This window comes from Pseudochaenichthys georgianus, chromosome 18, assembly GCF_902827115.2.
Source record: "Pseudochaenichthys georgianus chromosome 18, fPseGeo1.2, whole genome shotgun sequence".
Lineage (NCBI taxonomy): Eukaryota > Metazoa > Chordata > Actinopteri > Perciformes > Channichthyidae > Pseudochaenichthys > Pseudochaenichthys georgianus.
The window spans coordinates 10,946,449-10,973,051 of NC_047520.1; the positions used below are offsets into that span (position 1 = coordinate 10,946,449).

The window sequence follows — 26,603 nt, forward strand, 5'->3', positions numbered from 1 at the left end:
AGGTACCCCCAAGTTAACAAACAGCGCGCTGGCACTGTGCCATCTCGGTACCCTCAGCAGCAACCGTAAAGCATCGTTGTATGCAACTTTTAATTTGTGCATGCTTCTAGCCTTGTAGTTACTCCACAGGTGAGCCGTGTACAATGGTGTAGAGAAAGCTTTAAAAAGTGATACGTTGACATCTACAGAGCACTTGTGAAACTTCCGCATTAATATGTTTGCCTGGGCATACAGTTTGCAGCGTTGTCTATGGATGTCTTTGTCATCTGTGAGATCATCAGAAATATAATGACCAAGGTACTTAATCTCACTGCACACAAGAAGAATGTTGCAACTGAGAATAAAATTAGGAAATACAGCCTTTTTATCCTCTTTACTTCTCACAATCATGATGCTACTCTTCTTGGCGTTATACTTAATATTAAAATCAATGCCATACTGGGAACAAGTCCTCAGAAGCTGTTGTAAGCCAGCACTGCATGGGGAGAAGATGATTACATCATCTGCGTACATAAGGTGGTTGACAAGTTAAGTACATTTAAGTACGGTACATAAGTACAAGTTTGAGGTACTTTTACTTTACTTGAGTATTTCCATTTTATGTTAGTTTGTACTTCTACTACAATTAAATTGTTTACCTTTACTCCACTACATTTATTTAATACCTTTAGTTACTTTAATGCATCAATAATTATAATCAAAACATATAATTATATTATTCTGAAATCGACCAATCTGCAGAATGAGTACTTTCCTATACTTTGGTATTTCTAGAATTTACACTTTCCATGCTTTAAAATTGTTTGCTGCGTATATTATTATAAATACCCCTCCTCTATGTACTTTAAGTGCAGTATAAATGCCATAATGCTACTGCAACCATTATCCCAGGTACTGTCTCACCTGTTCAATCCGTCATTTAACTTATCAAACTTGTTTTGCACAGCACCCTTTGTGGGATGGGCGACTGCCTGCTAAAAATATACTGACTTGTTGCTTGATGAACTGCTATTTCAAAGGTCAAAATTAAACCCTTGCACTCAAAACAACTGCAACATGTGCATTGGGAAAGACATTCATTCAATTCTAATTTTGTGAGTGTCAGATCACACAACATATATAACATTTTATAAAATGTTAAATATAACACTATTTTGATGACTATTCAATTTGGCCTCAAATGACTATAAGCTAATAAATGCTACAATAATAGTATTTTTTTTGTCACAACTTTTAGCATGGATGCTGTAGTGTCAAATACAAAATATTGCTCTTTTATTGAATAAAATCTGCATATACAATTTAAAATGTAAGGGTTATTTCTTAAATTGTTTGCAGCTTTTCACTTCACTGTTGATAAGTATGAATAGAACATAATGATTAAAGCTTGTGATATGAATGAGTATCATCACCCTGCCCTCTAGTGTCGCCATAAGGTAAGGTAAGAAAAGAAACAGGTAAACTCAGACTGAGGTTTGGTTTATTCCTTTATTAGATGTTAAGAAAATCCACAATGAAACAAAATAATTTACTCAGGGTGTACATGAAATTAGAACAACACATCTACTCGGGGCAGATGGGATTCAGGAAAATATAGGAAAGGGTGAAGGAGCGTCTAGGTGGGAATGAGAAGACGAGGAAAACGTTCAGTTTTCAGTGCCGGATCTGTTCTTTAGACCACAGTGCAATCAGAACAGTGTTATTCCAAACACATATACCCTCACTGAATGCATTTTTCCTTCTCACACGCTTTGTGTTTTTAACACGGCCTATCAAAATGGAAGAATTAAACGGAGAAAGGTGTAAAGCATTCCTTTCACCTCCCATCTAAGTTTTTGTGACTTATCTTCTTACACACATTCACTCACAGATTCACACAGTCATAGCATTCTTTCAATTTAACCTCACTTTTATTTATTTTTTAAACCAACATATTTTTTGTTAAATCCAACATAAAACGAGTGTGATGTTTGCATGCTGCATTTCTAGAGACAGTCGGTGTTTTTGTTTTTTTCCTGTCAGGTGTCCCTCACTCAAAACGTATCAACATGCTAAATTAGCTGAATGACTTTTCTCCGTATATTCTTTAATGTTTTCATGCGCCAAAGGTATTGCATAGGACTTTTGAATTCCCCTCCACATTGCTTATGCAACCTACAATGGCTTTTTTTTCTTCCCTAAAACTATATGTTTACGACAGTCACCTCTGTGGTTTGCGCGGAAGGAACTCCTGTCAATAATTTCTGCTCTACAATCAAAAGAAAAGTTTTTACATTAATGCATCGATGCACTGTCACAGGTCTGAGTGTAGATTATGCTTATATTAAAAAATTCCTGAGTGTCTGGTGACTGTCGAAGAAAGGTGACAAGACCCTGAAGTTGGAGTACCTTGGGGCCCTTTTTTATTAATTGAAGTGGCATTGGATTGAGCAAACCATTGGTCTGTAAATACAGTCATTGCAAAATCAGGAAGCCATTTACAAAGCCATGCCAACCTGCGACTTACCGAAAGTCTGCACATTTTGAATTGCCCATAACAGAAGGATAGTTTTAGTTGTGTGCTTCAGTTTCATTGTATGTGATGAAAAGTTACCCTACTACTGGCCTCACTACCTATAGTTTTTAGCTGAAATTGAAAGAAGGTAAAAGCCAGAAGGTTTGCCAATTTGTTCAGGGCTTTTCAAATTTAAGGGGCGCTAATATGCATATGCAGTTTTTGTGAACGTAAGTCTGGATACATTCACGTTTCTCTGATATAAAGTTCTAGTCCACTCATTCTGAACCTCCACAAGTTTTGCCAACACACAAACACACACACTCACACAGTGAGATATTACTCAATATTTCAACAAGATATATTGTAAACCAAAAAAAATAACACCTCATATGAAAAAAAAAAGCATTTGTACCTTAGAGTAATTATGCCATGTTTTTGGTTTGACCTCCACTCGCCACTTGCTTGGTTATACATTTGTTTAGTTGCAAAATGGACAATAAACCATTGGACAATGCTGATTCTGTCCTTTCTGTTTGGGGACAAGTAACTTAAAAGATGAACATGAGATTTAAACACCTGCAAATATTTCTGCTTCTGCTGCAGGCCTGACAACTAAGAGGTTAACTTAAAATAAAAAACCAAGCCACATTAAACAAGAACTGCGATCAGGCTAATCTTTTTTTCTTCTTTTCTCAATTTTTCCGCAAAAAGATATTCATGGAGTCTGACTGTCTGGACTACAAAGAAAACTATGCCATCTACTTGTATCACAGCCATATTATGGAACTGCAATTCAAAAGATTCTTGAACATATTTATAGCACCAATATTTTGTACCATAGGAATTACAAAAAATTAAAACAAAGTTTCATTCAATTGCAACACAGGTGTCTGCAGACATGGCTGTAGTCTTATCATGTTGGGTTTTTACCCCAAAACAAACTCTTTTTTCCCCCCAATTATTTTACAGCATTGTATTTCAAGTAGATCATTAGTATTTTTTCCAACAAAACTCCTTTTGATTTCCTGTTTTTTAGTTTTTAAAGGATTTTTTTGTTTTCTTTTAGCCTCACAAACCATACTATGTCTACTAATAGCTTTTGTAAGACTATCACCATTCAAAAATGAGACTCATTTATGATAACTTTTCACACAAGGGGAATTTATGGATATTTAGAAGAAAAACTGCACACATTCTCTACTTCACATTCAGAAAGTCGTCCAAACAAACTAAATTAAACTCTCGACATTCTTACACAACTCAAAAATCTCAACTTCCTTATAATTATCTTTCTGAACATAAGATGGAAAGTAGAGTATGCAAAGCAGTCGTTTCACACAACTTTATGTTTAACTAGAAAAAGAGGAGTGAGACTGGCTGGACGAACATACATGCACAACCATTCAGATACCAGCAACTAGCAGTATCCTAGCTCAAAAGCAAAGATGGCGGGAACAAAACTGACAAGGATAGAACAAAAGATTGTCCCTACTACCCAACTCTGAGACTTGAATGAGGATCAGCGTACAGGAGAACCAAATGAAACAAATTCTAAAATGCCTAAAGTGCATGTTTGCACATGGCATCACTCAAAGACAGAACATATTTTTTGAGTTTTCCTATTTTCTCTCACTTTTTGTTGATCTGATTGCTGATTACACAATGTTTAGTAAATGAAAACCAATGTGTGGGGGGTTTTGGATGGGTGTGTCAGAAAATAAGCCTACATTAGGTTTTTCCAGCTCCGAGATGAACCTGAATCTTTGCTGGTAGAGGTCCAGTCACAAAAGGAGAGGAGAGTGTCCTCTACGACAGGAGTCCTCTGCAAAACTGGAGTAGTCAAATGTTGCTGCTCCCTGGAGAAAGAAGTCAGACAAAAAAGGTTAGATTGATACAAGTCTAAAAAGTTCCATGCTGCCTATGTTTCTCCTTTACATCCTACACCTATCGAATGTTCAAACTGACTGTCAGGCTCATGACCTGATTAGGACTTTCAGCCATATTTTCACTGCTAATGTTTTTCTAAAACCCCCTCAGTGGAATACAGGTAGCCGCCACCAAAAATGGGTATACTATTTAGATAGCTCATATATTTTGATGCCTGCAACAGCAGAAGCTGATGGCCAGTATTATACAGGTATGTCTCTAGGATCTTATATCACAATATTGGGACAATCAATCAAGTTTCTAGGTCATGGCACCTGATAGGTCATACTTTTTTTGAATTAGATTGTGCTTTGTATATAGCACTGATAGACATCTATAAAGAGTGTCAATGTGAATGTGTTGTGGGAGGAAGGTTTGGGCCCACGATAGGGAGTCTCTGTCCGTCATACCTAATACAGTTTTAATAACAGTTAAATAGTTGGCAGTGATTATATTTTCTCTTTGCTGGTGAATAAAATGTAAAAGTATTTTATTAATTTTTTTAAACGGTATACCTGTACACTGCGATCCAGGGAAAAGGGGGGAACAGAGTGTGTTCTGCCACCAGCACTCGTCTTGCTGGTTGCCGGTTCCTCTCTGTCCACTTATATTTAACAGAGGGAACTATAAAAGACAAATGAGAAGAGGTTAGTGTGTCAGTAAGGTGAAACCCTTTTAACAGCCATTTGACAGATTGTGAAAACACTGTGTGGTTATGCAAACAGTTTTGTTGTAATGCACTAGCACACAGAACATTCTTACGACATCATTTTAGGAGGAAACCCTCACCTCTGGAACATCTCCCACAAAGTCATAAGCAATCCCATACTTGGGGATCTGACCCGCTGGTGCAGAGAAGCAGGACTGCTTTTCTTCTGAAGATTTCTTCTTTTGAATCTTGCCGACAGAGACGTCTGTCTGTCCGCCTGCAGTTGATGCGGCCTCTGCAGTCTTGCAGTCTAAGCAAATCTCTTGCTCAGCAATTGGCAGGAGGGTACTGGAGCCCTCCTGTGAATCCAAAGAGGTCTGGGCACTCTTCTCCATGCCAGACTTCTTTAATCTGGGTAAGAATTTACCAGATTCCAGTTCGGACTTCCCGTAATAGGGGCCTTCACATTCTGCATCCTCCTCCAGAGGTTTGAGATCTGCCTGAGGATCATCGAAGACGTCCACCGGCGCCAGGATGGGAAAACTCAACTCCTCCTTGTCAGTCTCGGCCTCGGAATCACTCACTCCACCGGGAGACAACTCTGAGGCCGATATTGGTCGGAAATGAGTCCTGGGGGAGATGCGAATGGCCCTGTACTGCGTCCGGTTGATGCCATATATGCGTGGGTGGAAGGCTTCATTCTCTGAGTCCGAGCAAAGAATCGACTTGGGCTTGAAGCCCGGACTGAACGAAGCCATGTCCTCAGGCTCGAAAGAACACTCGACGTGGAGGACTTGAGAGAAGGGATTGTTCAGGTTGAAGGATGCGAACGGGTATTCCGAACCTTGCTCTTCACCACGCAAGCCTCCGTAGGACCCGAGCAAATCTTCATGGAAGATGAAAGAAAATCCCTTATTCAATCCATCCCCGCCACCTCTAATGGCCTGGTCACTCTGCCCAAAAGACACAAGAGGTCTCCACAGGGGCCGGTGCCCGGGGGCAAAGCAGCTGCCAGTGTTCATGAACACATCTGTGCCGGTGATGGTGAGCATATCTGAGCTGGAAGCAGACGCAGCCGCAGCGGTACACTGTAGCAGGCTATCTTGGGTGTCACTAGGTGGCACAAGAGCCCAATTCTTATCCCCACTTAGTGTCTTCAACTCTCCATACACCCCTCCAAGGATGAATGCTGTGTTCTCCTTGTCAGAGTTCAGGTCCCAGGGCTTGGACGGAGTCATATAATCCCCTGCACCATCTACCTTGGAGAGTTTGTTTTTGGCTAAGTCCTGTTCTTCCTTCTTGCCCTCCCAAAGGTGATACTCTGAGCGCTGCACTGCTTTTTTCTGAGGTCCCTTAATTGGATCCCCTTTGGCCTGCACTTCCAGGCGGCTGCAGCAGTAACCGCCGGACTCATCTGAGAACAGGCCCTCGCTTGGTTGTTCTGCTCCTTGCTTCGCCGTTACAGATTTTTCATCTCCTATTGCAGTCCAAATGTCCTTTATTATCCCTGAGCTGTAGTCGTCACCGTGTTGGTTTGTGTCGTCCGAAAACATGCCAGTGCTGTACTGTTTACCCTCGTCCTCTTCCAATGCTATACCACAAATGGACTCCAATTTAGATTTTTTGGTGAAGGTCTTATTGGATGCCGTGCTAACACTGACCTCCTCACATTTGCGGCCAGAGTTCGCCTGCAAGAAATCCAGGATTTCATCCTCTAGATATGTACCAGAGAGAGGAGGGATTATACAATCAATCTCTTCATTGCCAATTTGAACAGCATCCTCAGTCAGAACATTTCCTTGCTCGTTGTCTGAACGAGTCTCCTCTGAATGTGACCACGGACTGCAAGTTCTTGTTGAAAGATTAGAACAGTGTTCAGTTTCGTCAAAGGCACTATTTTTGGTCCATATTAGCAAACGAGACTGTTTATTAGAATGCGGGTCGAGACAGCTACTAGAATCTGTGTTGTTTTCATGACCGACGGTGAGTGAGTCGCGGGGAAAAGGGAACGTGGGGCTCTCATACTGCAGCTCGAAAAGAGAGAAGCAGGATGGTTCACTGGTGGCTTCAGGGACAATTGGCTCCTCCAGATTTCCAGATAGTTTGCTCAGGGTAAACGAGACACTATCAAGGAGGGGGGAGAGGCGGATGGGAGAGTCTCCTATGAAGCTTTCTCCATCTATATCTTCTGAAGTGGATGGTGAATAACATCCCCACACTTGAGCCATGTTTTCAAGATCCTCCATTAGGAATCCAACTGATCCCGGAGGTTCTTGTGAGTCTGCCCGTATTGCAATTTTCCCATGCTGCTCAAGGCCATCTAACACTAAACAACATTCTGCCTCAACGTCTCTTTGCTCTTTGCTTTTTTGTCGAATCATGCTTAAGATCCGACTCTCTTGTATAGAGTCTGAGGCACTAGTATCCAATATGGATTGATAAATGTCAACTTCATAGAAGTGAGTGAATTCAGACAGATGCTTGTCATCTAAATCTCTATCCTCTGGCTGAGGGCAGCATGAGGTCCCAGTGAGTTCAACACTTTCATCTTCTGCTTCGCCAGGCCCTTCCACAAAGTGCCCATCCACAAAAGAGCCTGCTGCTAGGTACGCTCTCTGGTAGCTCTCATTGGCAATGCAGATTCCCTGGAATCTCTCCGGCAGCCTCTCTATGTCGGTCGACAAATCAAAACCATCAGGAGAGTCTACCTTGTTGCGATATTTTGTTTCCAGCTTGCTTTGCCTGCTGCAAGGTACAAAATACTCTGTGATGGGCTCAGTGTACCAAAGAGGCTCCTCCATGTATTCCTTTCTGTTTCTGGCCTCAACCCCGGACTCTTTAGCCTCCTTCCAGCCTGGATCTCTACGAATCTCTTTCAGAGGTCTCTTCCCCTTCTTGTAAAGCTGTGGTTGTTTGGCAGCGCCTCCAGTGGCGCTGCTACTGCTCCCTCCTGTATTTCTTCGCTCCTCCTTTTCAATAACCTTCACCTGCAGCTTCACCTGCCCACTGTTGCGTGTTCTCTTATTTTTTGCAGCCTCCCTGGATTTGTGCCTTATTCTAACTGCCTTGCTTCTGGATGACTTCAAGTCACTGTGGTTCCCGCTAGAGCTTGAGCCGGCCTCACTAGAGCCAGAGGACCAGGATCTGGGTCTGTTTTTGCCCTCAGATCTGTGTCTCATCTGTCTCTTCGAGTGGATGGTAGATTTCTCCTCTGCTGCTGCACCACCATGGTATCGATTTTCTTTCTCCTTCTTGCTCCGTCGCTGCTGGCCTCTCTCGTTGGACGTCGTAGTGATGGTACCACATGCTTCGAGGTTTCTCTCCTTTGCAGCCTCCCCTTCACTATTGCAATCTTTTGGGGAAGAGGTGTCTGTGCTGGTCTGTGGAGCAGCAGAGGATGAGCTCGAGTATGCGCAGGCCTTAGCCTTGTTCCACACCGTCATGATCTCTTGGAGACAAACAGGTTTCTCAGACAAAGAAGGAAAGGCTTCATAATACCTGCAGTCACAACAAAAAGAGAGAACAATAGATGTAAATGCATTCATAACGGTACAGTTGAAATAAACAAATGCATGTGGATGTTGTTCTGCAGTCACTTTTGTACATAAAATGATTCACATATCCATTATGTAGCTTACATTTCCACCTGGTCCTTTGAAGAGGGGGACTCAGCTCGCTCTGGAGACTGAGAGCCATCAGATTTCTTTTGTATCTGTTTCTCTTCTATAAAAAACAAATTGAACAAGACATTTTATTAGTGCAATTATTATTCAAATTCTTTCTTTCTTTTTACACAACACTTAGTAATGATAATCGAACAAACCTTTCTGTTTGTTTTGGATGTCCTTTAGTTTAGAGCAAAGCTCTTCAACCAGGCTCTCAATTCCAGAGTTCTGCACAAATGAGGGCAAAAAACAATAGTTAAAATTGGTATGAGCATGTTCCAACTCAAAAACCTGTTTTGGGAAAAAAAGTTACACATATAAAGACCTTCTCAAAAGTCTATTGAAATTGCGTATCCTACTATGAAACAGAAATGATGATGATGTCAATATCATGGTAGAGTTGTACTGATACTACATTTTCTTAGTGATATATTGTACTGATCAGTTGAAATATCAAAATCCTGCTCAGTTATTTTAAGGGGGAAACTGAATCATGTTTGGTCTTTGTGATAAAAAGAACATTGAAAAGATATTTGCAAAACAGCTATGACATAAACAAAAGAAATATAATAGATAACTCAAACTCCAAATACAACATGACTCCTGAGATCTAATAGCCTTACTGTAGGTAAGAATGCAGAATTCCCAAAAGCTACATTGACAGAAAATGTGAAGAATGAAAGGCATGGGGTTGACACAAGTCAAGCCAGCTGACTTGCGAGAGCTTAGGCATGCTCGGTCATGACTGTTCTATATTTAGCTATGCTGCCGAAATACTTTTTGCAAAAATAAATAAATAAAGAGGCTAAACAACAGGACAAGGTATTGCCTCACTATGTTCTGAGTAAGTGAACATTTACTACATATCCGGTTTAGCTTACTTCCTTCTCACATTGAGCAATTTGATTAGTGGAAAATGTAAACAACAAGGGTTTGAAATAAACAAGACAACAATGTCAGGTGGCAAGCTCAATCAATCAGGCACTGTCGAGGGAAATAGCCTCAAACAAATCATCTCAGTCCTGCCAGACACTTTAGCTCACTCCTTCCTTGTTCCCTCATCCAGAAAATAATATTCCTTACCATGCCGCCTCATGAAAAGCCAAGCAAAGTTTTCTCCTGCCTTGTGTTTCCTCTTGCATCATTGTGCTAATGCCGGTCAGCTGACAACCGACCGACTACGCTGTTCACTGCTGCAATCCTGCGCAGCGTGTGCTGGTTAAAAAATAGACTGCAGAATCTACTCCCCAGAGAGGAGCTCAACACTCCTCCTCCTCCTGCCTTGCAGACCCTTCCCCTCCCTCCAGCTCTACGTTGTGTCATTCTCAACGAGATCATCCTCCCCTTACTACTGCCGGCAAGTGACAGAAATGTCAGTAAATCTCTGTGGCTTTATGATTCACAACAAGGAATGGATAACAATACAATAAAATCTTAAGATAAATGCTTGTATGCGAACAGCACCATTGTAAGGTCACTCATTATAAGTGAGTAAAGCATGGTGTTTGTTAAGTCCTGACTTTAATATGACCCTTTTCAATGAACACCAATTGGATGCAATTGAAGTTACGATGCATGTACAATAAAGATCTTCCCTGATTTATAGCATTAGCTTCCCGGAGAGATTTATTCCATGTCTATTCACCGTGATTTATACAATTTACATCTGCATGACTGCACATTAACAAACAGCAAGTATTACTAGTGTTACAAATTGGTGACGTGCCTGTATTCAGACTCAGTGTTTCCCCTATATACAAATAGTGGCGGCGCAGCACCACTGCTGAAATATGCGTGCCGCTGCTAGGTGGCGCCAGCCAGGTACCCAAAAAAATGTTTAATAATTAATTTTTTTACTTTTAATTTTTGTATTAAAATAATAATAAGTGGCAACCCTTTTTCATTTTTTATTGTTTGTTATGTAGATGTGTAGTATTTGTGTTACTGTATGTTCAATAAAGGTGTATTTTTGCTAAATCTTGAGACATTGCCACTGTATACTGGCATAGGCGGTCGCCTAGGGCGCCAGATCTGGGGGGCGCTGCGCTGGTCCCTCTGGGAGGGAAAAAACCTTTTTGACCGTTGGCGCTCATCCTAATTTTCGGCCTTGATGTAACAACATTCATAATTAAGTAAATGTAACACCCTTTTCACCCCGGTTACACTTTTAATTTGCCCTGTACAATGGGCGCTGTAAGTGATGAAAGTGGGAGATGTTCACAGCCAAAGTGCGAGCGTGGGAGCGAGAGAGCGAGGGAGAGAGAGAGAGGGCGCACCGGTACCGGCGCTGTTGTTATTAGAATCTGGTGCTAGCTGCGCTAACGGATATAAGAAGTAGGTGTTTCTACAACCAGGGTGGAAGAGAGCTCTCCTGTCAGACTGAGAGGCTCAGTGAGGTAAAGGACTCTGAGTGTTTAGATAGTTAATTTTAGTCTCAGTGGGTCTCAAACCACAAATTATATAAACACATATTTCCAAGGCACTCCTTTATAATTATTAGGATGAATAAAAACAGGTTTGAAATCATTCCAATGTATACTACAGGACAGTAATCCAAAAATATCGTTTAAAGTTGGAGAGATACAAAAATATGCATAAATAAATGTTAACTAGCTAAAATAAGATATGAATGAACAACAACAATAAAATAAGTTACATTTATTTGTTATTGGCTATGGTAGGTTATTGGTTATGTTCATAGACTTATTTGATTATTAAAATGTAAACCGATCTTTTTCATATGGGTGTTTTAGAGTTGTACCCCCTAGATCACGTCTCTAGTAATTGTGTGCTCAAAGTGCAGCAGATTGAAGCATTTTACTTTAAAATGTTCAAAAAAATCTTTGCACTTTGCACGCACACTAAAAACTTCCACGCGCTCCGCACTCCCATTATGCTGGGCCCACATGCCTTAGCACCGCTGCTATGACTTCATCCTAGGGGAAACACTGAGACTGCTTTTCACTCAAAGGTTTCAGAAAATAAGAGGCAGGTCAAACAAAAGCCTTACTTGAATAACACTCCTTTTAAATGATTATATTGATATTGATATTAGTGCTTACTTCATCAGATGCAGAGCGGAGGCATTGCACAGCAGCTTGCTTCTTCATTTCCTCGAGACTCAGGTCAGTCCCTCCTTTCTTCTTACTCTTGCCCCATTTCTTTCCAGCTCCCTTCTCCCAGCCCAAAAAGATGTCATTCTCCTGTCACACAAAATGAGAAAGTCAGTCCGAAAAAGACACACTGGTGTTACTATTACTATTTTTAAAGCATAACAAGAACTGTAATGACAAATGACAGAGATCAAAGGACGTTGTACAAGTGCTATGATGTGAAAGGAATCCCCCATTATTAACCTCTCCTGGCACATTGGTGTCTTTTTCTAATATTCACAAAATAACTTCCCTTCCTAAACAATGCGTACTGCCCACTCACTTGACAATGCAAAACACAAACAGTTGACAAACAGTTTTTTAAGTTTTTTGACAAAGAATATTTCCAAACATTTGTGGGTGCTTACCTGGTCCTGCAGGTCATAGTCGTAACTGTCATGCAGAAGGAGGCTGAGGACGTAGCGGGTGTAAATCATGGCATCTATCCCGCACTTCTCAAGCTCCTGGCCAAGCCAGCTTTGTACTGGACCCAGCGACTGGAACAAGGACATCTCTGAGGCAGGCAGGGGGCCAACGAAGGGATAGGGGCAAGAGAGGTTTTCAGGAGGAGCAGGACCGTCTGAATCGGTGCTCACTGGACGCATGGGACCTCAGGTGTTGGCCATTCTAAGGTGGAGTAACATTGTGATGGGTAGTTCCTGTAGGGTGGTCGGTTGAGAAGGGAACAGAGAGAGGACGAGGCAGAACCTTGGGAAGAGGGGGTAGTCACTCCAGCAGGACGCACTGAAGCGACTCTGCATGGGGAGGCATATAGGATGTTTTTTTTTTATTATTGCTTTTAGCAAAAAGGGGATTTTACACGTCAGGCATGGCTTAGGCTGCTGATAGATCTCAGCTGCTGAGCAAAACACAGGATGTGTTTGCGTCTCAGTCGGAGTGGTCCATTTTGGGGCTACGTCTTACTTCAACGGCACAACCTGTAACAGAGCAAACATACATTGGTTTTCAATATTTAATGTAATCATTTTAAAATAACTTTGAAAAGGACGTAGTCTGACTGTTTAAACTTTAAAGCCTTGCTTACCAGCAAGCTAACGGGCTCATGAGAGATCATGAACTCTTGAGATAATGCAGCAGCAGTTCTAATCATGACACATTATGGTGGTGCACCCTTTTACATGTGATAAACAGGTTGACAATGTGATTGTGAACGAAGGGATAGGGGCAAGAGAGGTTTTCAGGAGGAGCAGCTTAACTAAGTTGTAAATGTGCTTCACATTTACAACTTAGTTAACTCTTATTCAAGTGTGCATGTGTAATAACCATCTATCTATGCAACGGAGCATAATAACTTTATCACAGAAGTGCTCATGACCATGTAATTTTGAAACGATTGGATGACAGCAAGGCTTTGTAAAACTACTAAAAGAGGAAGTAACATGTTGCTTGTTGTTCCCTTCATTGCAATCACATAATCAACAGCTGAATAATTTAAATTGGCAAATAATTACAGCAAGTATGTCCTGGATTTGTGCCAATGACAGGACAACAATGACAATATAACTCGGGCAACGGGCCGGGGATCGCTTGCTGTCAAGTGCATGTGTTGTATATGGCAGCAGCGGATTAGGGGACCGACGTGAAGAGCAAATGGAGGCTGCGGCGATTTGATTGGCTGGACCCGTCGTCCCATTATGGTTTAGTCGTTTGCGACGTCAATAGGGCAATATCAAAAGTTTCGCAGTATCCGAACCAATTATTTAGCAGAAATAACTATATCGCATTTTAACAATGTCGGTAAATAATAAATACGGAAGGACAACAGCTTAAATAAGCTAGCCCCATCGACAATTGCTAATATGGCTGACCAGTGTCTACAACCCAGCTGTTTCTTGTATTCACATTAGCCCCGGCAGCTAGCTTCAGACTGCACTGCCCACATACCAACTTCTTCCTACAACCCATTTTGTTCACTGACATGGAAAGGGAGCAACGTAATGCCATTTGTACATAGTTACCGGGCTAGTTATCTTTATTTCAGGTGCATTGTAACGTTGTGCAAATAGGTATAGTTTACAGAGGCTAACGTTACATTGCTGGGCTGCCGAGTGCGGCAATACAAATGCATAACAGCCAGGGACAATCATAAGGATTAAGAAGTATTGTCATTATTCTGATTAAATACTACACAATCAGTGTTTGGTAGCTGCTGAAATGTCAATAAACGTTACAGTGACTTGTGATATTGTCACTTTGCAGTCAAATGGCAAGGTTAGCTGGACCACCGACCTTTAACGTTAGCTTATGAGCTAAGTTAGCCAAGTTAGCTGCTCGTCTCCGGTCAATAGCAGTTAAGTATTACTTTTACGGTACCATAACGGGCATCATGACAGGTTAACACCTATGTTATATTGCAGTCTTATTAATGTAACTCCAATTGCGATGTCCCCCGTCCCCGAGCAGACTAACGTTGGATTGTTATGTCGGGCAGGTGAACGGAGGCTCCTCTGTACAGTGACATTAGAGCCCTGGCCGTGCTCCATTAAATAGTTAGCTAGCAAACCGCAACACGCAAACGTTAGGCCGAGTCTAAACTTTCAGTTGGAGACGTAGCGCCCAGAATGGCCAACAGTCAACATACATTCTGGCAAATTGTCCTGTACACATTGAAACAGTTAGCTTTCACGTCCGCTTGTTGTGACCGAGGGGGAGGCGGCTGCCCGGGTAGGCAACAAGCGGACTGTCAGACGTTTTCCTTTCAAAATGTACGCCATATCGTCATACAACGAAAGAGTAGGCTGACTAAACACAAAACATGGAGAAAAACAACACAGTGCGACAGTAAGTTCCAAGCCGGTTCTCTGGTTGACCTACCTGCCGTGGGCTGAAGTAAAGAGAAGCGGCGAAAGGGGAGCGGCTATTTCTCTCCCGCTGCCGTTCCGAGCTCGAGCTCTGGAATCCGCTGCGGTAGCATCGCGTATCATGGACGCCGACAGAAATGGCGCTGTTTTCACATCCACTGCTTCTTCAACAGCGTCAAGGAAACCGGCGACATTCCGGCTCGAGCATAAGGAAGGTCATTCCTCGATGATACTGATACCCAGAACCACAATGTCCGCTATCGAAAAGCCAGTTTCATTCAGAGAGGACTCCTGGATTCGCCACCCTCCGCGTTCGTATCTAGGCAACAAGGCAAACCTCTGCTGTCCTGTTCTCAAAGGTTTGATTCCTCCGCTAGGGTATTGCATCAGAAGCCCAACTAGTGCTCTTAATATTTGTAGGCTAAAAGTAGAATGATGAATTACAATGCGCAGATTAAACTCAGTACTACAAATTAAATAAGAGACTTAATATTCTCTCTTGGGTCAACGTTATAAAAACGTTCTTAAAATAAAAACAGACACACACAAAAGTTTTCAAAAGAAAAAACACATTAATATTTATTATTAAATAGTACACGATATAGCGTACACACAAGGTTGGGAGGGTTACTTTGTAACTGTAATCAGTTACTGATTACTGAATACATGGCTCTGAAAGTAATCCGAATACAGTTACAGTTACGTGTCTTAAAAAAATAACGTAATCAGATTACTTTTAGATTACTTTTGGATTACTTTATTTTTCCATCACAGATGGGTATATTTTGGTGAACAGGAGACACAAAAAGCAAAAGGAAACTGAACGTGTTTTTACTGTTTTAATGGTTTATCAAGAGCACAACTGAAACACAACATCTGAAACGATGCAACAACATAATACACTTTTTGGGGATGCAGCTTGGGATGTGAGGAGTGAGGGACACGGCTTAGAACGGGCGTGTCGCCTTCTGTCCTGCCAGTGTTGGCAGGACATGAATTAAAATGTCGAACTCGGACTTCATTTTAAGGACATGTCGGCCAGGGGTGTAGAGCTATATTTGTTTAAGCACCGGATCGGCAAAACAGGAGACTCTGTGCACCAGTCTGCCTTGATCTATGAATTCATGTCCGTGACACTCACAGTAGCCTATCTGCTGCCCACAGCTGTTTTATAGAAGGAAAACCTCCTTCACTTCATGAAATATCTGCAGCACCAGGAGGCAGCGGGAGGGTTAACTCAGAAGACGAGCATGCAATGCCTTTCACGCACCGCCTTCGCTGTGTTTACCTTCAGAATCATAAGGCTAAAGAGCGACCGCAGGCTGATGTGTTTTAACCACACACACCTACACACACGCACACGACTTAAACGCAGACTTTTGTTCCTCCATGTTTCGTTGTTATTGTTTCACTGAGCGGACCCGCCCCTTTTCTTTCGCTCCCTTTTTTGGTCCATCTGCGGCGGTAAAAGTTTGTGTGCGCTGTGATGATTCGGCTGTACCTTTAATAATGAATATTAAATGTTGTGAGGAAATATTTCCAATAAGTAATCCAAAATGTATTCACTTCAGGTTTACGAAAGTAACTGTAATCAGATTACTCGTTTTTCAACGAGTATTCTGATTACGTAACACCGTTACATGTATTCCGTTACAACGGTTACAACCCAACATGACTAGACTTGTCAATTATCATTATTTTTCTTTTTAATTAGATTAGATTAGATTTAATTTATTGTCATTACACAGTACAGGTACCATGTAACGAAACGGTTTCTCTGCATTTGACCCATCCTAGTGTTAGGAGCAGTGGGCTGCCATTATGTACGGCGCTCGGGGAGCAGTGTAGGGAACGGTGCCTTGCTCAGGGACACCTCGGGCAAGGGACTTGAACTGTTGACCTTCCAGTTGCCAAGCCAAGTCCCTATGGACTTCGCCACCACCGCCCTCCCTCAGTTTCTATGATAAATAATAATAATCTTATAATCTACCAAGTGTACACCTAATAAACGTAGTCAACAACACATCTATTAAAGTTAAACCACAACAGAAATACAAATGTTTGTGCAATTGTGCCATTTGTATAAGTATTAGCTTTTATAAGTTATAGGTCCTAATTTTTTTACAAAACAACAATACAACTGCTTTTCAAAGATGTATTTCACTAAGTGTATGTGTGAGTGTATGTTGTGGGTGGTGCATATTCTTTAGGCTCGCCACCTGTCCAAGGGTCCATAGTGTGGCACACTTCAAATGCCCTCTGGACCCTATAGGGTCATGACCTCTGGGAAGAGACGAGTCGAGGGCTATTGACCAGCTGTTTGTGCTCCTGGCACAACACACACACACACACACACACACACACACACACACACACACACACACACACACACACACACACACACACACACACACACACACACACACACACACACACACACACACACACACACACACACACACACACACACACACACACACACAACCCCATGCTTCATTGCCTACTCGATTACCAGGCGTTATTATCTTCATGTGTTTGAGTTTGAGGTAAGTGTGTGAAAACAAAAGAGGACAGGAGAGTATGCACGTGCAAATGAGAGCAAAAACTAAATAAAGGGAGAGAGGCAGGTTATACAGGCAAGCATTTAACTACAGTTCAGGGTCCCTCAGAGTCAGCAGAATAATATTGAGTACTGCTTTTTGATGTTTAGCTAAGGCGAAACACAAATGACTGCACTGAGGCCTGATCGAAGTGGAAGTGTTTTCCTCATCATCCTGTCACTGATAACATCTCCTCTGAACCTCCACCTCAGGCACATCACATGCAACAACATAACATCCACAGAGAAACATCTAAATCACCACTGCTGTTTGCTCCAACAGCTTTCTCATTTGTTAACTGAAAGTCAATTTGGAGCAGATGGCATGGTTAAAAGATGCACCATAATCCTCTCCCAGGAAGGGGGCTATAGATGGGGGAAGGAGCCTCTGGGTGATTTCACTCAAAGGTTGTGTACTGTAAGAGAAGTGTGTCCCACGAAGCTTTAGTGTTGCTTTGCACCTTCACAGCGAGTTCACAGTGCTATCTGAGGTGAAGCGGATTATCATCGGTTGGTCACTGAGGTAAATGCTTTATTCCTCATAGCTCACAGGCTTTAGATGTGGTATAGTCAAGGTTGGGTTGTAACGGAATACATGTAACGGCGTTACGTAATCAGAATACAAAAATCAAGTAACTGTATTCAGCTCGCGTTACATTTGAAAAACGAGTAATCTGATTACAGTTACTTTCGTAAACCTGAAGTGAATACATTTTGGATTACTTATTGGAATTATTGGTGGAAAGATTTCCTCTCAACATGTAATATTCATTAGTAGTAGGTACAGCCGATTCGAATCATCAGAGCCGCCGCAGATGGACCAAAAAAGCGTTTGAAAAAAAATCGCCGGTCCGCTCGCTCAGTGAAACAATAACAACGAAACATGGAGGAACACAAGTCTGCGTTTAAATCGCGAGTGTGTGTGTATAGGTGTGTGTGGTTAAAACACATCAGCCTGCGGTCGCTCTTTAGTCTTACTAATGATTATTTCTGAAGGTATACACAGTGAAGGCGGTGCGTGAAAGGCACTGCGCGGCGCACTCGTCTTCTCAGGGGCTGAGTTAACCCTCCCGCTGCCTCCTGGTGCTGCAGAGATTTCATGAAGTGAAGGAAGTGTTCCTTCTATAAAACAGCTGTGGGCAGCAGACACTGTGAAAGTCACAGACATGAATACATAGATCAAGGCAGACTGGTGCACACTCTCCTGTTTTGCCAATCCGGTGCTTAAACAAATATAGCTCTCCACCCCTGGCCGAAATGTCCTTAAAATGAAGTCTGAGTTCGACATTTTAATTCATGTCCTGCCAACACTGGCAGGACAGAAGGCGACACGCCCGTTCTAAACCGTGTCCCTCACTCTCCTCACATCCCAAGCTGCATCCCCAACAAGTGTATTATGTTGTTACATCGTTTCAGATGTGATGTTTCAGTTGTGCTCTTGATAAGCCATTAAAACAGTAAAAACACGTTCAGTTTCCTTTTACTTTTTGTGTCTCCTGTTCACCAAAACACCCATCTGTTATGGAAAAAGAAAGTAATCCAAAAGTAATCTAAAAGTAATCTGATTACCTTTTTAAGACACGTAACTGTAACTGTATTCGGATTACTTTCAGAGCCATGTAATCAGTAATCAGTAACTGATTACATTTAGAAAGTAACCCTCCCAACCCTGGGTATAGTGTACACTGTGACTTGTTTACATTGTCTCTGTGTCCTAACACAACCTTTGAAGCATTTTCAAACTCAAAGCTATGATTTTTTTCCGCTACTCCAATTTACGTAAGTCTAAATACATGGGGTGGTTCAAAACCTGTAAGGGCGTCAAGAACATTTTAGCTCATGTTTTTTTTTAATCTGCTGGGTCAGGGGGCTTTTATTTTTTCAGTTTTACTAGAGTTGCAGACAACAGAAGTTAATCACATGTTATCTAGACGAACTTCATTAAAATCACCTGGACAAAGACAGTCACATGTCAGGATTCATCATAAGGACTAATGCTATTGTGACAAACAATCCTCACCTCCTTTTAAGTTGACACACTTCTCAGAAATAATTCTTTTTACAGAATTTAAATACTTTTCCCAAGAAGAGACCAATAACAGATGGGGCATTATTAACAGAGACCAATCAGGATCTTTGAGGAAGAAAGAGATCCCGCCCCGGGCTAAGCCATGACTTTGGTTCCTCTTTCTTGTCTCCATCTGTTTACCACATTCTGCTCTGTCTGGACTCTGTCTGCATGCCTGGGGGCACATGCACTCAGATCTCCTCACTGATGTAACAGTGTAACAGCCTGCCTGAGTGATGTTTTGTTCCCTGTTGCGCAAATCTTTTCTGGCACCAAGCCATGTACAATACCTCACCTCAGGACATTCAGAAAGATAATGAGAACAGCTGTAGATCCACTTTGCTGAACGTACAATTACTTACTATGTACTGTCTTACAATCATCTCTTCTTTGTTGCTGTTGTCATGCTGTGTCCTGTATAGATAACATGGCTTCAAACTTGTATTAACAGCCAATATGTTGGTTATTGATTATTGGACAAAACAATATTTTTCACAATTTTCTGACATTTTATTGGTCACTTGGGAAAATAATTGGCAGATAAATAGATAATGAAAACATATTTTGTGGCAGCCCTATTATGTGTTAAGTTGAGATTTATTTTTGAATAATTTAAAGTATAGGAGTTGATCCAATTATTGATTTTGATGCATTCTTATTTGCTACCAGTGTCTGTGGTGTAGAGAAGCGTTTCACATGATTCTCATAACATTCTGATCAACAGGATCACCTTATAGTTTCCATCTGTGTGCGACACTTTTTCAGAATGGCTTGTTGGATCCCATAATTTCTGACCAATATTGTAAAAATGGGAATTCATACAAATGTTTTTGTCAGTAGGTTATTTTTTCTTTATTAGTATCCCTATCAGCACTAGCATGAGCATTGTCTATTCTTTCTGGGGTCTGCACACACACAGTCAAACATGCATAAAACAAACAAAAAATAGCTCATCATTTCATGCAATTAACAATTCAGAATGAAATGTAAACACAAATGATCATCCTTTTCTAACCATCATTAAGCCAAATGGAGATAATACAATTGTACATACCCACAGACACAGATCAATTATAATTTATGATACGGAGATCTTGTTAAAGCAAACTTTTGAAACCTACTTTGGAATGTTCCTGAATAATATGGACCAGCAATGTTGGAGGTTGTCAAGGGATTTAAACTACTGATTTTTAAATGTATCAAACCGATGTCATCTGGAGGCCTTAACACATTTCTGCGCGTCCAAAAACTTTCAATGAATTCATATATCTGATGACTGGCTCCGACAATGTGCAAATGTGTCTATGCTGAAGGACTTGTCTGGGGCTGCTGACGATAAAGAAAGGACAAAGTCTCCTTGTCATGTGTTTCACTCTGTGTGTATAAGACAGAGAGCAGTCCTGTTCTCATCAAGATGGTGCCCCAACATTTTTACTTACGTCACAGGCAAGCGGCAGTAAAAGCAGGAAAATGTGGATTACATCATGCGGTCACAGTCTATCCACAGAGAGCCTGTTATCAGCACAGTACAGGCATGAATGTGCTCTCAATGCAAATAGCACGGCCCCACGCCCCTCTGTTAACCTGTCTGCTGTCTGTCTGCAGCATGCATGATTACTGATTCATGTTTCAATGGGTATACAAAGTGCAGACAGTTTGTTTTTCTTTCTCTTCGATCAGAGCCTGCTTAAACATTAAAAAAAAAGTACATTTAAAGGAGCCTAAAACAATCTGGAGTTGATTTTTTTTATACATTTACATAATGTATGAATGGAGCAGTGGTGGAAGAAGTTCCCTGAAAAACTGAAACGTTGACTTTAATTAAATGTATTATATCGACAGATTTCACATAACTGTATTAGGTTAGTAGTTGAAAGCAATACTATTGAGTTCAAATAACTAATATTAGATTCAACTTAATATTATTGCTTTCACCTAACCTAATACAGTGACGTGACATTTGTTTATGCAATACATTTAATTAAAGTCAACGTTTCCGTTTTTTCAGTCAGCTCTTATAGTAAAAGTAAGAATATCGCAGTCTAAAAATACTCAGTTTCTGCATTCAAAATGTTACCTAAGTAAGCGTACAACATTATTTGCATCAAAATATACTTATATTTTTTTATAAGTAAAGGTGCTCATTATGCAAAGTGGCCATTTAAAATAAATAAATATATATAACTGGTTTATAATTAGTGATGCATTATTCCACAGAATAATGCATCACTAATTATAAACCAGTCCAATTAAAATGATGGACCACAGTCCATCATTTTAATTTTGCAGCTGTTAAAGGATGACATAAACATGAATAACTTGTTATACTGCCAGGTATTTTCATCCTTAATAGTACTGTATTAGTTTATTTAATGTTTGTATTAATCATATAAACCTGCATAAGTAACTAATGTTGTCAAATAAATGTAAAAAGTTCAATATTTTCTGCCAAAATGTAGTGGAGCAGAATGATAAAGTAGCATAAAATGAAAATACTCAAGTAAAGTACTTGTACCTCACAATGTAGGTACAGTACTTGAGTACATTTACATAGTTATTTCCACCACTGGAACGTAAACGCGATCATCAAAATGAATGTAATGTGAATCTTATTCCTCTGTTCTATAGTTCGACAAATAAAAAGAATCCTCTATAAATGCACTATTTTCTTCCTGTTAGTTATTTAAGTCAGACAGAATAACTGTAAAAGACTGAATAACACATTTGGAGAAGTATGCCTCTACCATTTATTTATCATATTCTTGATTTTTTTGTGGTTGAATGTCCACTCGTAAAAACTAACAAAGCTACATTTAACTATCAAACATAAATATGTACCATAACATTTCATTACTCTGCATGTATTCCAGTTCCAATGGTTTCAACTTAACGCTCAGCTGTGAAAATCAAGGCCATTACCAAGATCAGCTGCTGTGTCACATGCTCTCATGTAACTGCAATCATAGTGAGTGCATTTGATGGATCATCCATCCATCCATCCATTCATCTTCTCCCGCTTATCCGTGGTCGGGTCGCGCGGGTAGCAGTTCCAGCAGAGAGCCCCAAACTTTCTTTTCCCTGGCGACATCAACCAGCTCTGACTGGGGGATCCCAAGGCGCTCCCAGGCCAGCGAAGAGATATAATCCCTCCACCTGGTCCTAGGTCTACCCCTTGGTCTCTTCCCAGCTGGACGTGCCTGGAACACCTCCCTAGGGAGGCGCCCAGGTGGCATCCTAACTAGGTGCCCGAACCACCTCAACTGGCTCCTTTCGACACAAAGGATCATTTCATACATAATTATATAATAGAGCAATTACGCCTTGGGCCCATTTACTACAAGCCTTGGCCATAGAAAATAATCATTTATATTCCAAGATAATAATTAAAATAAGGGTGGGACTAATATGATAATAAATTCTTGCTCCCACACTGAAAAAACGGAAACGTTGGTTTTAATTAAATGTATTATGTCAACATATTTCACTCAACTGTATTTAGTTAGTTAAAATAAATAATATCAAGTTTAAATAAATAAATATTAGGTTCAACTTAATATTATTGCTTTCAACTAACCTAATATAGTTATGTGAAATCTGTTGACATAATACATTTAATTAAAGACGACGCCTCAGTCTTTTCAGTGCTTATCATGAGTGTAGGTCAAAGGTGACAGTGCTGACACTACTGTCATGAGAGCTGATGTGTGTGTCTGTTCCCTCACTTTCATACTTAAGAGCCACTTTAAAGCTTCTTACACATGGATTTTTCTTAAAAAAACAGCTGTCTGGTTCTGCCGTCTTCAGAAGTCAGAATTCATCAGTGGAGACAAGTCTTTAGTCTCCACAGCAGACAGATACCAGCATCCTGTTTGACAGAAATGTCCTCGTTGACACTAAGTTGAAAGGAATGCTGTTGTATAAATTCTGGCAATTGTTTATTAGCCCAGACTCAACCCTCCACGCCACACACACAACATGATGTTCTGGGAAGACAGGTTTGAAGGAAAAAGGGATTCATGTGCCCAACTGTCACAAGCAAATCACCCTCCAAGGTTCTACTCCTCTTTTACAATGCAAAACGAACACAAATGATTCCAGGCATGCATCATTATAAACATAAAGCCTTACTCAGCAACTGTCTGTGGTATGAAGAGACGTGTCACATGGTTTTCATTGGGCTCAAAGTGTCTTTATTGATACTTCTAATATGGCATTTCACTGATGGAGTACACACTTTGGCCTGTGGGTGGCGCTAGAGAAAAAGTCAAGAGATCACCAAAGTTGTTAAAAATCATTCTGGGGCGCCATCAATGTGCAATCCATTCAACAGATTTCAGATTGAAATCTCTAGAGCCAATAGCTACACTCGTTTGTCAAAAAAACATTGCCATTGATTAATTTAGGGAAGAGTAATAGATACAACACGTATTATAGAATGAGCTCTACAAAACGTCAAACATTTTGATATAATTGAGTTTCTTATGTACCAAACATGTTTAATACAATGTATTTAATTGACTAAATCCACAAGGAACTGGACCTGTATATGATCCTGTTTCGCAATGAGGACAAATCACATTTAATCTGTCTTTGTTAGAATGCTAGAACAGTTAATAATTTATTCATCTAGCAGACATGTAGCCACATTAGCATTAAGATATATATAGGTAGATAGGTAGATAGATAGATAGATAGATAGATAGATACATACATACATACATACATACATACACACACACACACACACACACACACACACACACACACACACACACACACACACACACACACACACACACACACACACACACACACACACACACACACACACACACACACACATACATACATACATACATATACATTGTTTTGTAACAGCAGCACTTTGACAGTCAATGTACAATAATTATAACATTTCTTAAAAATAGAATAAAATACAAATAAACATAAAACATTTAAAGTGTAAAACAATATATACTGTACATATTATCAGTAAAAAAGACATTCAGAAAAGTATCTACACACTAGAAAATATACAACATGAAAAAGAATGCTCTTTAGAATCAGAATCAGAAACAGGTTTATTGCCATAGGTTCACACATACGAGGAATTTGACTTGATGTCATGGTGCAGACATCAAATATAAAACAATATACCAAAGGGACAGAAACATATAAACATAGTGTACTACATTAAAAACATTAAAACATGTATAATATGACCCAACACATTCTCACTCTCACATTAACTCTGGTTTGGTCTCTACCACCTCCTGCGAGAAATATGTATTCATCAAATCTATGTTAACCTCTCCATTTATACCGCCAATATTAGGTTCAACTTATTGCTTTCAACTAACCTAACACAATTAAGTGGAATTTGTTGACATAATACATTTAATTAAAGTGATGTTTCAGTTCTTTCAGTGTGACGTCAGGTCAAACAAACGTGTGAGCCTCCAGCAGCTTTTGGATGGTAACAGACATATTGCAGACGTTCAGTAGAACCCAGTGACGCCCTATGACTCCTGCAGTCCACAAAGAAAACACACTGGGTTAAAGTTGGGAGACAAAGAGCAGCAGTGTGTTTGTCGTGCTCCTCCTGCTGAGAGTCAGCAGGACACCCTTCAGCTCATAAGACCCCACATGTGTGTGGCTCTAAAACAGAATGAGGGATTCATAACTGCTGCACACCTCCTCACGTGGATCCAGCCATGCAATGTGTGTGTGTGTGCGTGTGTCTGTGTGTGCGCTCACGCGTGTGTGTGTGCAAACATCTAACCAAAAATAGCTTGCATTGGCACTTCTCCAAAATGAGTCAGTGTGCTTTTAAAGAGAGACTTATTAACAATTAACAATGCCATTTGTTATGACTAATACAGGCTTTTTACAGTCTTGGGCATGGTGATATTTTGTTGACTTGAATATCTGTTGCTATCCTAAGTTGTTACTGGACTTCTGTGCTAGTCATGGATTGGCCATAACAAACACCATGTTCGAACATAAGGATGCTCATAAGTGTACGTGGTATACGTACAGAGAACCCTAGGCAGAAGGTCCATGATCGATTTCGTTATCGTATCATCGGACCTGAGGCCGTATGTTTTGGACACTCGGGTAAAGAGAGGGGCGGAGTTGTCAACTGATCACCATCTGGTGGTGAGTTGGGTCGAGTGGCGGGGGAAGCCTCTGGATAGACCTGGTAAGCCCAAACGTGTAGTTCGGGTGAACTGGGAACGTCTGGAGGAGGCCCAAGTTCAGGAGGCCTTCAACTCACACCTCCGGCGGAGCTTTTCGGGCATTCCTGTGGAGGTTGGGGACATTGAACCAGAGTGGTCGGTGTTCAAAGCCTCTATTGCCGAAGCCGCGGCGGGGAGCTGTGGTCTCAAGGTCCTAGGTGCCTCAAGGGGCGGTAACCCTCGAACCTCCTGGTGGACACCGGTGGTCAGGGAAGCCGTCCGACTGAAGAAGGAGGCCTTCAGGGATTTGTTATCCCGGGGGACTCCCGAGGCAGTTGCAAGGTACCGACAGGCCCGAAGGGCAGCAGCCTCATCCGTGGCCGAGGCAAAGCAGCGGGTGTGGGAGAAGTTCGGAGAAGACATGGAGAAGGACTTTCGGGCGGCACCAAAGTTGTTCTGGAAAACTGTCCGACACCTCAGGAGGGGGAAGCAGGGAACCATCCAAGCTGTGTACAGTAAGGATGGGACGTTGTTGACCTCAACTGATGGAGTGTTAGGGCGTTGGAAGGAACACTTTGAGGAACTCCTGAACCCGACAACTCCGCCCTCTATGTTAGAGGCAGAGCTGGAGTATGACGGGGGATCAACGCCAATCTCCCGGGGGGAGGTCACTGAGGTCGTCAAACAACTCCACAGTGGCAAATCCCCGGGGGTGGATGAGATCCGCCCGGAAATGCTGAAGGCTCTGGGTGTTGAGGGACTGTCATGGTTGACACGTCTCATCAACGTTGCGTGGAAGTCGGAAACAGTACCGAAGGAGTGGCAGACCGGGGTGGTGGTCCCCCTTTTCAAAAAGGGGGATCAGAGGGTGTGTGCCAATTACAGAGGCATCACACTACTCAGTCTCCCCGGGAAAGTTTACTCCAAGGTACTCGAAAGGAGGGTCAGGCCGATTGTCAAACCTCAGATTGAGGAGGAACAATGCGGATTCCGTCCTGGTCGTGGAACGACGGATCAGCTTTTTACTCTCGCAAGGATCCTGGAGG

The 26,603-nt window shown here is 41.3% G+C and overlaps 1 protein-coding gene across 2 annotated transcripts; it reads right to left on the reverse strand.

The window, feature by feature from the left end:
• Positions 1–1,469: 1,469 nt before the first annotated feature.
• kiaa0232 (KIAA0232 ortholog) lies at positions 1,470–15,055 on the reverse strand. Of its 2 annotated transcripts, XM_034106422.1 has the most exons (8): positions 14,725–15,055; positions 12,258–12,827; positions 11,800–11,940; positions 8,896–8,965; positions 8,711–8,795; positions 5,213–8,570; positions 4,939–5,047; positions 1,470–4,353 (listed from the first exon to the last, which is right to left on the reverse strand). In XM_034106422.1, exons 2-8 carry the CDS (start codon positions 12,492–12,494, stop codon positions 4,337–4,339), a joined length of 4,017 nt encoding a protein of 1,338 aa, XP_033962313.1. In that variant the 5' UTR covers positions 12,495–12,827; positions 14,725–15,055; the 3' UTR covers positions 1,470–4,336. The 2 variants fall into 2 exon arrangements, with proteins under 2 accessions (XP_033962313.1, XP_033962314.1); XM_034106423.2 differs by lacking the exons at positions 11,800–11,940; positions 12,258–12,827; positions 14,725–15,055 and adding an exon at positions 9,821–9,933.
• Positions 15,056–26,603: the final 11,548 nt, after the last annotated feature.